General features: G+C 47.4%; 1 protein-coding gene across 2 annotated transcripts in view; it reads right to left on the reverse strand.

The window, feature by feature from the left end:
* The window catches only part of fhod3b (formin homology 2 domain containing 3b), a 108870-nt gene that overhangs the window by 11214 nt on the left and 82023 nt on the right, over positions 1-15633 (reverse strand). For both annotated transcript variants that reach the window (XR_013969014.1, XM_080857824.1), the window contains exons 8-17: positions 15341-15435; positions 15056-15199; positions 14595-14839; positions 10296-10418; positions 9985-10119; positions 8777-8827; positions 5773-5936; positions 3161-3712; positions 2047-2954; positions 348-506 (exon numbers count right to left, since the gene is read on the reverse strand). Coding sequence is in view for 1 of the 2 variants with exons in the window: in XM_080857824.1 (XP_080713950.1) it covers positions 348-506; positions 2047-2954; positions 3161-3712; positions 5773-5936; positions 8777-8827; positions 9985-10119; positions 10296-10418; positions 14595-14839; positions 15056-15199; positions 15341-15435 (2576 nt within the window). In the remaining variant the exon portion in view is untranslated. The remainder of the gene's footprint in view (positions 1-347; positions 507-2046; positions 2955-3160; positions 3713-5772; positions 5937-8776; positions 8828-9984; positions 10120-10295; positions 10419-14594; positions 14840-15055; positions 15200-15340; positions 15436-15633) is intronic.

Genomic DNA, 15633 nt, shown 5'->3' on the forward strand with positions numbered 1-15633 from the left:
AAGGCATTCAGTGGTGTAGTTACACAGAAAATGTTTGTGTTCTTTGAGCACAGGTTTTGAGAGTTTATTTTGGACGCTGCACTTAAACATAATGGCTTTGTTTACCAGCACTGTCACAGCTAGTGTCCTCTTTACTGTTTATAACTGAGCTAAGGGACATGTATTCGGTCAAAAATGCTTTCATGTCGAGATCTGGAAATGTTTATAAATGATATATGTATGCTGTCTGAACAAAGTAAGAGAAAGTAAAGTCGTTAAACAGCACATGTTAGCACATAGCACCCATGTATTTGCTGTGGCCACCGTATCTATGTTCAGTCGTGTAGCAACAACGTAAAAAAGCGTACCTCTATGCCCTCCTTGTTCAGGGCGTACTCATCAAAGTTGAGGATGGCCGTCTTAATGGTGCGGGGAGGGGGAAGTACAGTCAGGCCAATGTTGATGGCATTACTTCTTTTGGAGTCCAGGACAATAATCTCCTGACGTTTGCCATCTGCAGCTGTTTTCTGAGCACACACACAGACACACACACAAATACAGACAGAGAGAGAGATAGAGAGAGAGAGAGAGAGAATGAATGATGAGAAAACACCATGGTAAACAAAACACACTGCTGCTGTCTGCTGAGAGTTTGTCTTCCTGCTTTGATAGAATGTTGGCAGTGCCCCTGCTGTAAAGTGTATTTCATGTAAGAGAGACAGCTCCCTGGACCTCTGCAGTCCACTTCACAGTCTTGCTCAGTCATAGTCCTCTCAGCGGTTGTTGTAACTCAGGCTCACGGAGCACACTTTCATCCTAACCCTACTTTAGTTCAGCTACAAGAGAACAGATCATACTGGCCCCATGTCACAACAGGCCCCATAATTGATTTTCCCCTCTCAGACAACCATATTAAGAAAACCCACAATATATGTCACCCTATGGCACAAGTCCTAGACTTTATTCCCATGTTAACTGTGCAAGTCCTTTTATTTTAGAGGATGCAATTGAGGTTGAGATGTTTATGATATGGATCTACACACACTCAAGATAAAAAAGAACAATTCAGCCTGGACTTTCAGTTTCTGTTGGTTACTGAAATGAATGGGAAAGGAATGCCTTTCATGTGGGCAATTACTATAAACTTGCCTTCATATGACAGAAATACAGATCTGATGTTATGCTAAGTGCAGCGCTGTTAAACATGTGAGCACCTGAGGGCTATTTTTGGGACTTTGATGGGAAATTTGGAGGTTCAGAGGTTTGGAGACGGCGGCTAGGGCATTTTTTACTGGCCATGACAGGCGGAAGGGGCTGGGAGCTGATGGGAAGAGTGAAATTGACTTCAGCTGCTGGAAAGCGTTTCCAAGGGTTAGACTGCGGAGCGCCTGCGTCCCATATATCCCTGACAACTTTAATACATTTAGCCAAAGCTATTAGCAATTAATCAAATTCCGGAATAAAAACAGATAAATGGAGCCATAGTCAAAATATGTGTGATAGAGTTGTCAAACCCCAGAGTAAGCAGTGTTACATTCACTTGTAATGAGCACCTTCTCCTCACTGGCTCCCACATAGACAGGGTATATTTTCTGATAACGATGATAGCTAACTACAGGATGTGGTCATAAACTTAATCCAGATACGCTAAATATTTATAGCATTGCATTTATCTCTGCCAGGGTATGAGATAGGAAAGGACAGATAAATGGAGGACAATTTGTCAGTGTCATATGAACTAGACCTTGAGCTGTAGCGTCTCTCATCTCCTCATATCTCAAACACTTACATCTCAGCCTAACGGCTCGACATCCTGCCTGAAGCCTACATGTATTTAGAAGAAGGTGGAGTTCATGCACTTGCATTGTAAACTATTCACTATACTGCAAGCACTCTGTGTTAAATGTGTTATTGAATGGAAGATGCATGTGATTTATGGACCTCAAACCTCATCTGAAATGGACCTGAACTCAGATATCCCCTTCTGGAGGAGGACAGCCCTAAATCTGAGCTGAAATATCCCAAAAATGTACGGTGACATAAAACATAACAATCCCACGGACTCACCTTTGTGACTGGTAGCTCCTTGGACTTGGTCTCAAACAGGTTCTCTAACTTGGACGTGTCCACCTTGACCGGCTCTAGCTTGGACCATAAGGACTCCCTGTTGTTCTTCTGGCCTGGGCACTGCCAGTCCGCCGGACGGATCTCATTCCAGAACAGGCGGATTGTCTTCCTCTTCTTCTGGAAGAGTGGCGCCTCGCCCCGGTTCGTCATTGGGGAGCCTGGAGGCGGGTATGCCGGGGGGGCCATGAAGGGTGGAGGGGGTGGCATCCGCATGCCAGGCATGGGTGGGGGAGGGGGGCAGCCCATGAGGGGAGGAGGGGGAGGCAGCATGGATAAGCAGAGGGGTGGAGGCAGCGGGGGAGGAGTGAGGTCTGAGGAGCTAATCACGTTGACTGTGTCCAGGATGTCCACGTCGTCCTCCTCCGTCAGGTCGGTGAAGTTCATCTCCTTGATGCGCAGCTCACGGGGGCAGGCCATCAGCTGGTCCCAGATTTGGTCCGACTCCTTTTTAGGGAGTGGGGGCGGGGCAGTTGGCGTGGGTGGGCTCTTGTCCAACAGTGACTGCGCTTGCTTCTCCAGCAGCTCGACCTCCAGCGGCGAACCCAGGCCCTTGACCAGGTCGCCGAACTTCTCAGCCACCGCCCGCACGTTGCCCTGGTTGTCCAGGTGGCCCATATCCATCTTCTTGATGTTCTCCTCGTTCGCCTGTTGCCGGGCCTCTAGTGTGGAGATGCGGTTAGCCAGGTCCTGGCTTACGCCCTGCTTCTCATCCTTCTCAGTTTCTTTCTCCTTCTCCACCTCATCTAGTGGCTTTTTGCTCTGGCCGAAGAGTTTGTCCAGCTTGAAGCGGGAGCCATTGAGCACCTTACTACATTGGTCATTGGCATCCACATCTTCGGACCACTGGCCTGAAATGAGAGGAGACGATCAGAAGCTTAGATGACAAAACATCATGTGGAGCATGAGGCAAAAGGCAGTTAGAGGTTATTTGCTTAGTAAAAAACCCATACCCACAGGGACTTATAGTACCTCTGTGCTTTCAGTAACCATACAGGCACTTGTAGAATTTTGAGTGAGTGTGGTGTGAGTGTGAGGACACCTGTGTTTCTCCTACCTGAGTTATTATCACTGCTGAGCTTCTCCTCCTTCTCCTCTCTCTCCAGTGTGCTGCTTGCTGAGGAGATGCTAGAGGCTGAGCAGTTGTCCTTCTCGTTCACCTCCTCGTTCTGCCTCTCCTTCTCACTCAGGAGGCTGCTCTCCTCCACCTCCACCAAGATATGCTCCTTTTCGGACTCCTCCTCACCCTCCATCTCTACCTCAGCCTCCTCCTCTTCCTCCTCTACCTCTTCCTCCACACCTGTCTTCTCTTCTTCCTCCTCCACCTGTGGCTGTTGCTCCGCTCCTTGCTTCTCCTCTACCGCATGCTCCTCGCTCCTCTCCTGCTGCTCCTCTATCTGCGGTGCCTCTGGTTGCGTCTCCGCAGGTCTGTCAGGCTGCGCTGGCTTCGGGACGAACTCCTCAGCTGACTGCCGCTGGTCTGGGCCAGAGGGGGAGTGTGGGGAAGCGCCTGAGGGAGGTTCTGAGGGGGAGGCAGACGGTGGCGGCTCCACTTCTGAACGGGCAGGAGTCTGTGGGTCACGGCTTGGCTTAGACCGGGGCTCATTTACTGAAGGACGTGGGAAAAAAGGAAGCAAACAAGAGAGAGAGGGTGAGACAGAGAGAAACAGGCAGACAAGAGTTTTTGTACAGAAACATTCCCTCTCCTTCACTGGAACTGAGACTCGGAAAGCCATACATTTCAAGTGCCCTGAAGTGCATTTTAAGTACCTGTCTAATAGTGGTAATTACTTCAAGAGAACAATCTGTTTTTCTGAGATAAACACTGATATAAAATTGAGGGACACTGAACAACAGCCCTTGCACTCTTTTGTTAATCAGCCTTTGTGATGGTGTTTGGCATCTGTGTGTATAGCGTTACATACTCTAGTGATAGAGATCAGGCATAGCTTACAGTCTGTCTCACACCACAGCTGTAGGTACCACTTCCCAACAATTAATTCACTCCATATGAGCCACTCATGCTCATTATTAATATATACAAACCAGTCCACTGTCTGCATTCCTCTCTAACCACAGGCGATGTATTCAAACACTCGTCTTCCTATCTCCATGAGGAAATGCGAAAAAAATGTCTTCCACACAGGAGGATGTCAAAACAAACCTAATATTGCTGGGAGGTAGGGGCTCTCACAAACACTAATGTGGTAGATAATGGCTTTTAAACTACTAAAAAATGTCAGCACATGTGTATTAGAAAAAGTAATGACACTCTCACTCTTCATATCCGTTGTCACTGTTTATATTAAACTGCTTACGGGAAGTCATTTCTTTGATGTGTGTAAGTCTCTAACAGTAGTGGATATAAAAGAAAGAATGTATATGCCTTGTGCCGACGTGTAGGGTCTCCACCATGAGTTATAGGCCTACTGTACGGAAACATGGACATTCTTTGGGTGTATTTAAACACTGTGGGTTGGACAACTCCTAAAAACACCACATGTTTCAGCCAGCTTTCTCATCCTGCCTTCCGGAAGGGATAATGCTGGTGGACTGACACTGTGCCGTGTCACAGCTAGAGCAGACGTCTGTGGAACTGGTCAGCTACAGTGGTAGCAGCTTCAGCTACATGATAGAAACGCTTAGCCTCTCGTTTTCCCTCTCTAGCTGGACGGAAACCTCCAGATCCCACCGCTAGCTGACCTTCAGCGTCTGACTGAATGGAATTCCTTCGACTTCGTGTCCAAAGTTTTTTTGCTGGCATTTGAATAACAAGTCAATAAAACAGAAATTCCCACTGAGAGCAAGCTCCTCGCCAAAGAAGAATCCAAAACCATTCATATTTCCGTTTGATCCGAATGCATGAGGATCCATCTGTGAGGCGCTAGGAGCGGGAGGAGTTGCTCAGCACCCCTCACCTCTTCCTGGGTCTCCGGTTCCCCTCTTCCCACAGTGGAGGAGGGAGGCTTGGGGTTAGGGATGCAAGGAGAGGCCACAGACACACACAACGCCCTGCTCCCACCACAGCCCAGACCGGAGGCCGGACCGCACTAAAAATCACATTAGTAAATATGCCAGGCTGGGGCAGCCGGAGCCGTTGTGTGGTGCAGTTTCCACAGGGTTGACCATGACAGCAGCCAGGCACCCCAGCCAGACCCTTCTCCCAGGAGTAAAGCTCAAGCAGACCGCTTGTTTGTCTGCGCTGTTGGAGTGCATCGATGCACCCAGAGACCATTCAGGCAGACCAGGGATGGTCACCCAGAGACCATTCAGGCAGTCATCTTAAATACATGCATGGTGTAATCCTTTGGCCAGGAGGTCGAGGAGCATGTCCAGAAAACCCCAGCTGATTCCTATCTGAAGGTTGTGAGAGTGTAGTGCCAGGGAAGGGTTGTGCCCACAGCAGCAGCAGCAGGTGGACGGAGAAACCTCCTGGCCTGCCAGCACGCACTCATATTCTCTGACCTCCTAAACAAGGGCTGGAACAGCTAAACTCAGAACACGATAAGCGCTAATGCTTTATTGTGTTTCCAGCTCGAAACACAGATTAAGATCTACAGTGTAATGTTAAGCTTATTTCAGTCTCTCAGAATGTAAGAAGTAAGTCCAGTGAAAACCATTCACAAATAAAATCAAAGTTGGTGTTGCTGGCATGGGGGTGGTGTTTACCGAACGTCGTGTGTGTGCGTGTTACAGACTCCGGAGCAGGACTGTGTGAAGAAGAAGTGCTTCGGGAGCTCAGGCTCAGTGTGATCTCAGTGCGACCTCTGGGTGGCGCTCTCACACGTTCCCGCTCATACTCCTCCGCCGCTATCCTCTCCACCTGTTTATACCTGCATGCAGAACACACATGACCTTTAGGATACACATCTATTGGTGCACACCTTACCTCAACTCTCTCACACACAGACACACACACACACATTGTGGGGTATGACAAAGAGCCTTCACTATGATCGCCTAATAGTGTCTTGAATAGTATGTGCTAAATAACTTGCTGTACTGTTTGCCATACTTTCCCATTATTATATCTTTCACACTAGTTTATCTTCTTATCTCTTTGGTCTTCCAAAATGTTTACGTCATTGATTACCTGTGATTGACTTGGGTAGGCCACCGCAGGTCGTAGGATGCCTTGCTTCCCTGCTAAGGTGAGGGAGATTCAGCTGACTGTCTATTCCCTGCAGTCAATGAGGTGTACACTCTCCGTTTTAGTGTGGCAGTGTTGTACATTAAGACTTGTGGCACTAGGTTACCTGCTTCCTAAATTAAGGGATTATTTTTTTCTCAAACTATGTTTCTTGGACGGCCATGTGGATTATTACCCCTGGCTCCTTGCACTTCCTGCTGGCTTCTCCCAGGTGACTACTCTAAATTCCCCTCTGTTTGATTCTCTGCTTCCATGGCAACTAGTCCATGCGTGTCTGTTGGAGGAAGTTACAGACAGTATCTTCTACAGTAGAGATTTTCACTAAATAAGCCAGCCTTTACTGCGTGACGAGATTTGAAGAGATCACTTCTCTCTTTTTGTCTTTTCTTCTTTTCTATTCTTCCAGGATTAGCTTTCATGGTGGAAGAGCGTTTAGTTCCGACTCTTTATATACTGTATATGTAAATCGGTTACTGTGAACTCACACACTAAAATTGTGTTTTGAAACTTAACATTGGAACTTTGAACATTGAAACAGATGTTGGGGTTTATTATTAAGTGACCATTGTAACTGACGTATTGATTTATAAACATTTTTTTTTCTTGTACATCCAGGACTTAACTCCTTCATACAAATGTTGAACACAAAGCATAAACTGTGACTCTCCCTCTAATTATGGCATACAGGCATGAAAATATAAATATTCATTTGATTATGGCTATGATTCGTGGCTTGTTAATTTTCACTGATCTGTTTTTTTGTGTGTCAATGTTGCCTTGAATTTCCTGATGTGTTGAATTGACATCTGAGCTACACACACACACACACACACACACACACACACACACACACACACACACACACACACACACACACACACACACACACACACACACACACACACACACACACACACACACACACACACACACACACACATACACATACACAGAGAATTAAACAATAATTACATAACATGCCACATTAAAATGTTATGTTGTGAACTTGCCTAACCTTCTAAACTCCCTGTCCATCAATTATACCCAAGCAACACAAACTACATACTGATATGTGTCAACATGGACATTTTCATGAAGGCTGAAAGCACAGAGGAAATCATTACGGCTGGCATGGCTACACAACATACCCTCAACCACAGAAACAATATGAATGAAGAAATGCTTTCCTCAGGAGAAAGACAGCTCTGTGGCTATGTTTCCAAGAGGAGCGCGGATGGACATGTACTGCAAACAGTTTGGTTGGCCGACGGCTTTGGAGGACATTTGAGATTAAATACACACGTTAGGGCCAGAATGCCAAAGACATACTGTCAGCCTGGAAGCTTGATCTGGATGTATGGTGTATGTGTGAGCATCCAGCTCCATGGGTCCAGGCTGAAGGAATGTGTTTATTAATTCCACCTCTCCCCCTCATTCTTTTAGGAGGCCGCAGCCAAATCTGCAGCAAGGCTACTTATAGACCCCTGCTGGCTAAATGTAAAGAAATAATGTAATGTTATTATTCGAAAAAATATATAAAACTATTACAAGCTCTGTACTGAAAATTTCCCCCAGATTTATATTTCGCCTTCAGCTGTATTTGGCCATCTTGAGCCTGATACATTAAAATCAGGCCAATGGTTTTCTTTCTTGAAGGCTGCAGTGAGGCTGGAGATCAAACGTTAAGAGGAAGATTCGTTTTTGAGATAACCTCTGGTGTGGATCTGAAGGTTGTGTCAGGATTCTCTTACTCTCAGAGAGTGAGAAAGAAAGAGAGAAAGAAAGAAAAGGAAAAAGAGCGAGCGAGAAAAGGAAAAGTGAGAGAGTGAGATAGAGAGATAGAGAGAGAGAGAGAGAGAGAGAGAGAGAGAGAGAGAGAGAGAGAGAGAGAGAGAGAGAGAGAGTCCTGCTTATCTAGAGCACGGCCATGTCGAAAGGCAATTACACACCTTGTCCTGTTTGGGCTACAGCATCTTAATCCTGGGCAGAAATGGAATTGGGGGAGAGGTGGACTCACACATTTCACCTGGAGTTCCTGCCGCCGCCGCCTTCACATCTGCTGCTGGTTTGAGCAGGCCCTTTGGAGGCGCATGACTACCGTTCCTCTGATAACTGATCTTTTATGTGCTGGAGGCTTCGGTGTGACATCAGCCCTTTGGATTGCACTTGTTTGGCAGCCACACAGCCGGTCCTCATAGCGGGCCTGCAGCCGAGGATCCTGACCTGCTCTGCCTGTCCTTCTCTGGCATCGGTGAGGAATTCTGACTCATTGACTTTGCAACTGACATTTACCACTGGGCTTTAAAGGGCTTTTTAATTGAATTAAAATAAAAGGAAATGCGACATCAAGGAGTGCCATTGCTCTATTAATGCTAACATAGAGTTCCCTGTAAGATAGTGTTGTTGTAGTGGTTCCAGTAAAAGCAGGTGAGATTAGTCTTGGTGGAGATTAAGTGTGTGAATACAGGTTAAAAATGTGCACACATTTTTTGGCTTCTTTCACAAAAATACAAAATCACAAACCTGTCCTCCCGCGCTTGTCTGACCCCCTCACGCTTGTCAGCATAGTCACGACTAAAAGCAAAAGAAGAAAGAAGAAATCTTTATCAGAATTTTGCAAGTGGACTGCAACACCTGCATGCTGTAGAGAAACATATCTGGATTGTGAAGATGCTTTTGTGATTTACCAGTAATATTCTGCCCTATGCTCAGACGTGTTGTTTCACGTGATTTGTGAGTAAATTGTCCTGATTTATTTGGCACAGTGCTTCTAATAAAAAGGAGATTAGCTTGGAAGTGTTCCCGGTTGCCTTGGTGAGACTAAAGAATTAAAGGATCTCCACGGCATGTTAGCGGCGACTGAGGGAGTCCTGGGGGGTCAGGAAGGGGACATAGAGTGGACAGCGGGGGCGTCTCTGATCACCCGATCCGTGTTATTGAATAGAAATCAGCCATGAGAAATGTAGTCTGTTTACAATCTCAACATCTGCACTGGCTGTGAGAGGCAGGGAGACTCTGCACACAGAACCTGCCGAGCCTGATTTATTAGCGGGGCTTGTTGTCTGACTAATTATTGCAGGGAAGTTGTTCTTTGTGAGTAAAACCGATGTCATAGGTTTTTTGTCTTGGTTTATACGGTGAATGGTTTGGTCTGCGATGGCGTGACTCTCTGGGTGTTGCGCTAGGAACAGGATGACATGATGGAGTAGCAACAAAGGGCAAAGCTAACACACTCAGGGCCAGAATGAATCTTTATATGGTGAGACCAGTCAGAAGCCAGACTGCTGTATCATGCTGGAGCAGCACTTCCACAGCCGCCATGGAGAATAATAACTCAGACATGGCCATAGATGTGACCACCACCGGCCAGTCTGAAAAACATAGCGTCAGTCTCTGATAAGGGTCTGAACAAACACTTCAGATGCTCCCTCCTAACTGGGGTAGTTTGGTAGTGGCTACTGCATGGCCTTATCTGAAATATATGACTTATTAACATAATACACTGGACTGCTAGCTTTGTTTACAGTAGAAAACCTCAGACAGGGTATTGAGCAGAACAGTAGAAGCCAAATTCTCGGGGCTGCAAGAACTAGCTGCATTAATCAATTTGTCAATGGTTGTTTGTCAATGGTTGTTTGTTGGTGAGCTAGCAGATGAAGCAGGTGTGCTTGTTGTCAGTGGAGTGGGACGCCAGAACGGAATGGATGTACTAAACGGATGCCGCCACTCACTTAAAGCGGTTCCTCTCCTCTCGCTCAATCTTCTGCAGTCGCTCCTCTCTCTCCATGCGCCGCCGATCCCGCTCTGCAGCCAGAGACTCCTGATGCTGCCGGTAAGAGGACGTCAGCAGGCCCCCTAGTGTGGATCTGAGACGAGAGAAAGACAGCTATAGAGTCAGACAGTTTTCATGACTAGCCATAACTAGCCGTAGAACAGCAGGGTTAATCAAACTGGCCACATGATTTAGGTGAAGCCATAAGGGGATGCCATGGGGTTTCACTGGATCATGTAGCTATTCATTGGCTGCCATGCTTAGCATTACCTGTCTGTCTTGATGTCTATGGGAGAAGGAGGAGATGAAGGAGCGAAGCGGCTCTGTGGGGTGGATGGAGCGCTGGCCACACAGTGAGACCGGCCAGGGTAGGGGGTGCCATGACCATGGTGTCTGTCAGGAGAAGATGGGATCACATGCTGTCAGTTAGGTTACCTTATCTCAGTGGTGTTGTGATTATGTGAGTAAAACAGTACAAAATTAAAAGACACATTCAAATTGTCATTTGAGAGCTGTGACTGCATCCTGAGAGGGACCTGTGAGTAAAGGTGGCTTCTTTTCTGACAAATATCTTACCTGGCCGGACCAAAGCTGGCCCTAGACATACAGAAAGCACATGGGGCCTGTGCCTGTGCTACATCTGACTGACTGTAAAGAGGAGACAAAACAGGAGAAGAGACAGAAGAGAAGACACAGGAGTTGAAGACCGATAAGAGTGAGTCTGGCAAGAAGAGGCTGAAGAGGAGAGGAGAAGCATAGTGGAGGGCCTATACAAACATCGACAGCAAGTGAATCAGAGGACAAATTTTCAAAGCGCATGACGTACAGACCCAGCTCAGGGGAGTATGAGAGAATGACACAGGAATGCCATTTAGTATTTCCAACGCGCCAGGAATCGGAGCTCGCATCAAACAGTTTATCATCAGTTTATCTATTAACTGATACTCTTTATAACATACATGGAATCATCACCATGAAAAGTCATAGCAGCGTTATTAATGAGAGGCTGCAATGTGACACTGATGATGGCCAGATCTCAAAGGGTCAAAATGGATGCCTCCTCTGTACGGTCCTCCCCAGCTGACTGCAGAGAGAGTTGTCCTCAGTTCACTTTACCTGGCGGATCAGGTTGTCCATGCTACTGTGACAGAAATGGGGTGCAAACATGCATGAGATATGACCGTGCCTTCTACTTGTCAGATCACCGCTCTTTTATACACCGTGGACATTAAAATGATTTCAAATGTGAAACATGCTGGCCTTTATATAGCGGCTTTAATTTATTGGCTTCTCTGGGCTTAAGAAGAGATACAATGCCACAATCAAAGGCAGATGCTTTGTAAATGTCAGGAGAAGTTAGGAGTCTTCCCCAGAAACATCCTGCTTTCCAGCTGCTGTCCCGAAGGAAAAGACCGCCTCTTTGATGGAGTCCTATGCATTCTTCTACATTACACAGGAATCAGCAACAGGGGCCTACCCAGATTTATCAGCCCCTGTGTAATTAAATTACTCATCCAATGCTTTTTTCAAACTGGTAAATGTTTGGACTGCTAGCCCAGGTAAGCCACATCTTTTAACAACGCAGATTTGTGTTCTTTGTGAAATTGCCCCCGAGGGCAAAGAGAGAGAACAAGCTGCCGGGGATCCCTGTGATTGCCACATGGTTCTGCCTGCTGTGCACCTTAGCAGCACTAGGCACACACACGCACACAGACACAGGGCGGACATGTGATGGACTATGGCAGGTTAAAGCCTCTCTCGGTGCTCTACCTGAACAGCTGCTCTCTAGACGGGCCCCCCGGGCTCTCAGCCTGGTCCTGGTGCGAGCTAGGGGAGCGGGAGAGAGCCATGGGGGGGAGGTGGGAGTGAGACTCTCTGGAGGAGGCTCCAGGGGGGCTGTGGAGAGTGTCTCTCCTCAAAGAGGAGCCAGGAGAGGAGGGAAGGGGGGAGCCAGTGGCCAGGGGAGGGGAGCGAATCGGGGCGGCACGAGGGACCCTGGTCACCGACCTGCTTCGTGGTTCTCCCACAGTCTCTGGAACACTGGGGAGGAGGTTGACCATGCACTTAAAAGGCAAACACAAGCTAGACGCCTCCTCTGGGGTGGCTACTGCTGGCGGCACTGGCAATGCCCCACTAGAACAACAAAACAGCAGAGTAATGAGTAACTGTTGATGGTGAACTAGGGACAAGTAGTAAACAGAAAGAGACCTATAGGTATCTCTATAGGCAAAGCTGGAGTGTAAGCGTACAGCACATTACAGGATTCTGGGGTCTTGAGATTCTGGTAGCTAAAGAAAACAAGGTGCTCCTAACAGAAACTACTTTTCCCAGAATACCTGGCAGTTCCCTGTCTAGAGGGCTCTGTGACCTGAGGTTCCTCATCTTCCTCCTCCTCCTCCTCAAAATCCTCCTCCTCATAATCCTCCTCCTCCTCTCTGTGGTAGAAGGGAGGGATTGAGGAATGGATGGATGGAGGGACAAATTAAGAGTATGGGGGGAAAGAGAGTTGGGAAAGAGGATGAGAAAGGAGACACAGAAATAACATGAAAAAGACAACAACAGAGGACTAGACAAAGCAAACAGATTACTCTCCAGAGAAACACACAATTACCATTGAAATCTCTTAATACACATCCAGCTGGATGTGTGGTTTGGTGGTTTGAATCTTTGTTTCATTTTTTCTGAGTAGGTTTTGTATGTCAATTTTTAGAACCACAGTAGAATTCTGTTAAGAACCACAGTAAAAATACTGTTTATTAGGTCAAAAATAGTTTCCCTACAATGTCCTTCCATGCAAAATAAGTGAAATGTAATCGACATACTGCTTAATACGAGCTGAATTCTGGCTCACTGACTACTGGTGGGACTTAAAAATACTTGATCCTTTATACTGTATAAGGTTTATGGTCATGTTTGTACAGTTTTAGGGCTCCTGAGTTGACGATCTAACTCCCACGCAGGACTGTAAAGCATCCAAAGGCATTGTGCTATCAAGAGTCTCTCTCCGTGGGCTGGACTTTATTAGTGATATGGAAAGCACAGGCGCTCAAAGGCTGCTCTCATTTCCTGTGGTGAGCCCTCAGACGTCGGGCTCGTATGACCAACTCAAACGCGATCAACTATCTGCTGACCCAGGCCGCTGCGAGAACCAGCTTCAGACGCCATCCTTCAAAACACTGCCTGTCACACTTAATAGAGGCTTCGATTTGTCTGGGGTGGGTCTGCTCTGAAAAAAGGAGCATGGTGCATTGAATGATGAAGGGCTAGGTGGATATATGGTGGAGGGCTCTGTTGTGGCCAGTTTAAACAGCTCCACTCCTGTCAGGCTGTAAATCTATAGCTCCATAATATACTGTACAGTAGCATGTGCTGAGGCTACGAGGCTCACAAGAGTTCAAGGTCTCTATGAGAGACTGCATGGCTCTCCGTGGCAATCGGAGAAATAAAACAAAATCTAAGGTTCTTGATTTACAACGCGGGCAGCTGAACTGTATACGTTCTATGCGATCTGCATGATAAATGTGTTATGGAACTTTATGTTGCATATGAGTGTCTTTGCAAAAAAAAAAAAACAGTGATTAAAACTCCACTTAGAACATGGCAGAGGCGACGGTGCTGAAAGATAATGATAAAAGACAGCGGGGGGAGAGAACAAACACGCCCCGCGAGCACCTCAACTTGGAGCCGGCCTTGAGCCGTGATAAACCACATGAAGCCCCGAATTCCACCCACTGACAAGTGTGGTTTCCACCCCCTCCCTCCCCCCAATCACCTGAGACGTTCTGCTCAAAAGGAAAGGCGATATGGCGAGGTTCCCTGGCGCATTCCTGCAGTGGGTGAGCTGGCCTGCGCCCTGACCACAGCCTGAAGTAACCCTAGCGGAACCGCGGAGAAGGATTAGTCTGCTGACAGTGTTTACCCGACTGCCAGACTCTACAGCAGAGGCCGCGGGCCGAGAGAGGTTGGGGGGGGGGGGGGAAGCATGGCCTTTCACACAGTGGATGCGAGACGGCAGCGCCTCACGCACAGAAATGCCAAGAATGTAGGCATCCCGACCAGCGAGTAACTCTCTTTTATGGCTAGGCAAATCATAATTCTTCATGAATATGAGATTAGTTTAAACTGTGAGACGAGGCCATGAGCAAGGCACCATTCCAGAGAGAGGGATGCTGAGACCGTGAGAAAGGGACAGCGTTTCCCGGCTGAAGCTTAAGATCTACTGACAATGAATGGAGGATGGAGAGGAATGGACAAGACACTCGACAAGTTTGATCCATTCTTCCGTGTTTGAATAAAACAGTTTATAGGGTACATACATATCTCTCACAGGGTGAGAAGATGACATTTAAAATGACTTGAGTATAACACATTGAGCACATGATTTTTTTCCTCCTTACTGTCTTCGGTACTCTATCACTCATCCCTCCTTTTTTCTGCCTCAGCTTTCCTTGTGTCTACTCTTGGGTCCCTCTAACGCAGCTTCACCTCGTCTCTATCTAGAGTCAGTTCTGTCGTCTTTCTCCTGTCTCCTCTTCTCAGAGGGTCGAGGTGTCTCATTGTCTTTCTCACCTCTCGTTGATGTTCTCAATCCTGGACCCGTTGAACGTCGGGAAGTTGGGGCCATGGCCATGGTTGCTGGGCGACGCCGGGGCGGAGGTGTGGCCCTTGCCGTTCTGAAGGGAGTGTCTTCTGCTGCGCCTCCTCTCCAGGCCCCGCCTCTCCGGGGGCCCACCCACGCTGGCCCGCCGGCGGTCCTTACGGCCCGTGGGGGGTGGCTGGGTCTCATCGTCCCCGTCCTCGTGACGCAGGGCCATCTGGCACAGAGACGGAGGGCACATGCCACCTTAAAGTAACCCTCAGCACACACACATACAAATGCTACACACACACCAATGCTCTTTCTAAGACCGTTATTTATGTGGTTTCCTCTTCTTCAACATTCTGCCTACTGCAACCTAGTGGCTGTTAATGGGGGCTCCTTGTTGGTTGTGCTGCTATCACCTCACAATGAAAGATGGCTGCTGCCTTACCTCATAGATGTTGAACTGCTCCACCAGGTCAAGGTCGGTGCCCTTCCTGTTCAGGTGCCTGTGTGCCATGGCTTCAATCCCCTGCTCCTCCAGGCAGTCCACCACATCATAGTAGGAGTCCTGATCAGGGAGCCCAGCCAGGGTCTACCAGGTACAAAACGCCATTTCAGTCTTTTAGTTTAAATTCAGGAATATATGGGTTATTGTTTAGAGACTGTGGTTATAAATCATAAAGCCAGACATAAAGAGCACAGAGTGAAAGAGAAGAAGTGAAGATGCCTTCACCTTGTTTATTAGAGTCATAGCATACACCAGCAACTCTGTGTCCACTCCATCCTTTTCGTCCAGAATCTCCATGGCATTTGACCACGACTTACAGCCTGCAAACAGAAGCACACACTCAGGTCAGGTGGATCCACTCATAGCAGAGAGCACACACCCATCCTCTACATAACACAGTCCACACCTAAGAGACATCATGGCTCTCAACCTACTATACCAATGACATCTAGCCTCACGACTGGGATTATAGTGAGCGATGTGTGTGTGTGTGTGTGTGTGTGTGTATGTGTGTGTGG

The sequence above is a fragment of the Sprattus sprattus genome, assembly GCF_963457725.1.
Source record: "Sprattus sprattus genome assembly, chromosome: 19".
Lineage (NCBI taxonomy): Eukaryota > Metazoa > Chordata > Actinopteri > Clupeiformes > Clupeidae > Sprattus > Sprattus sprattus.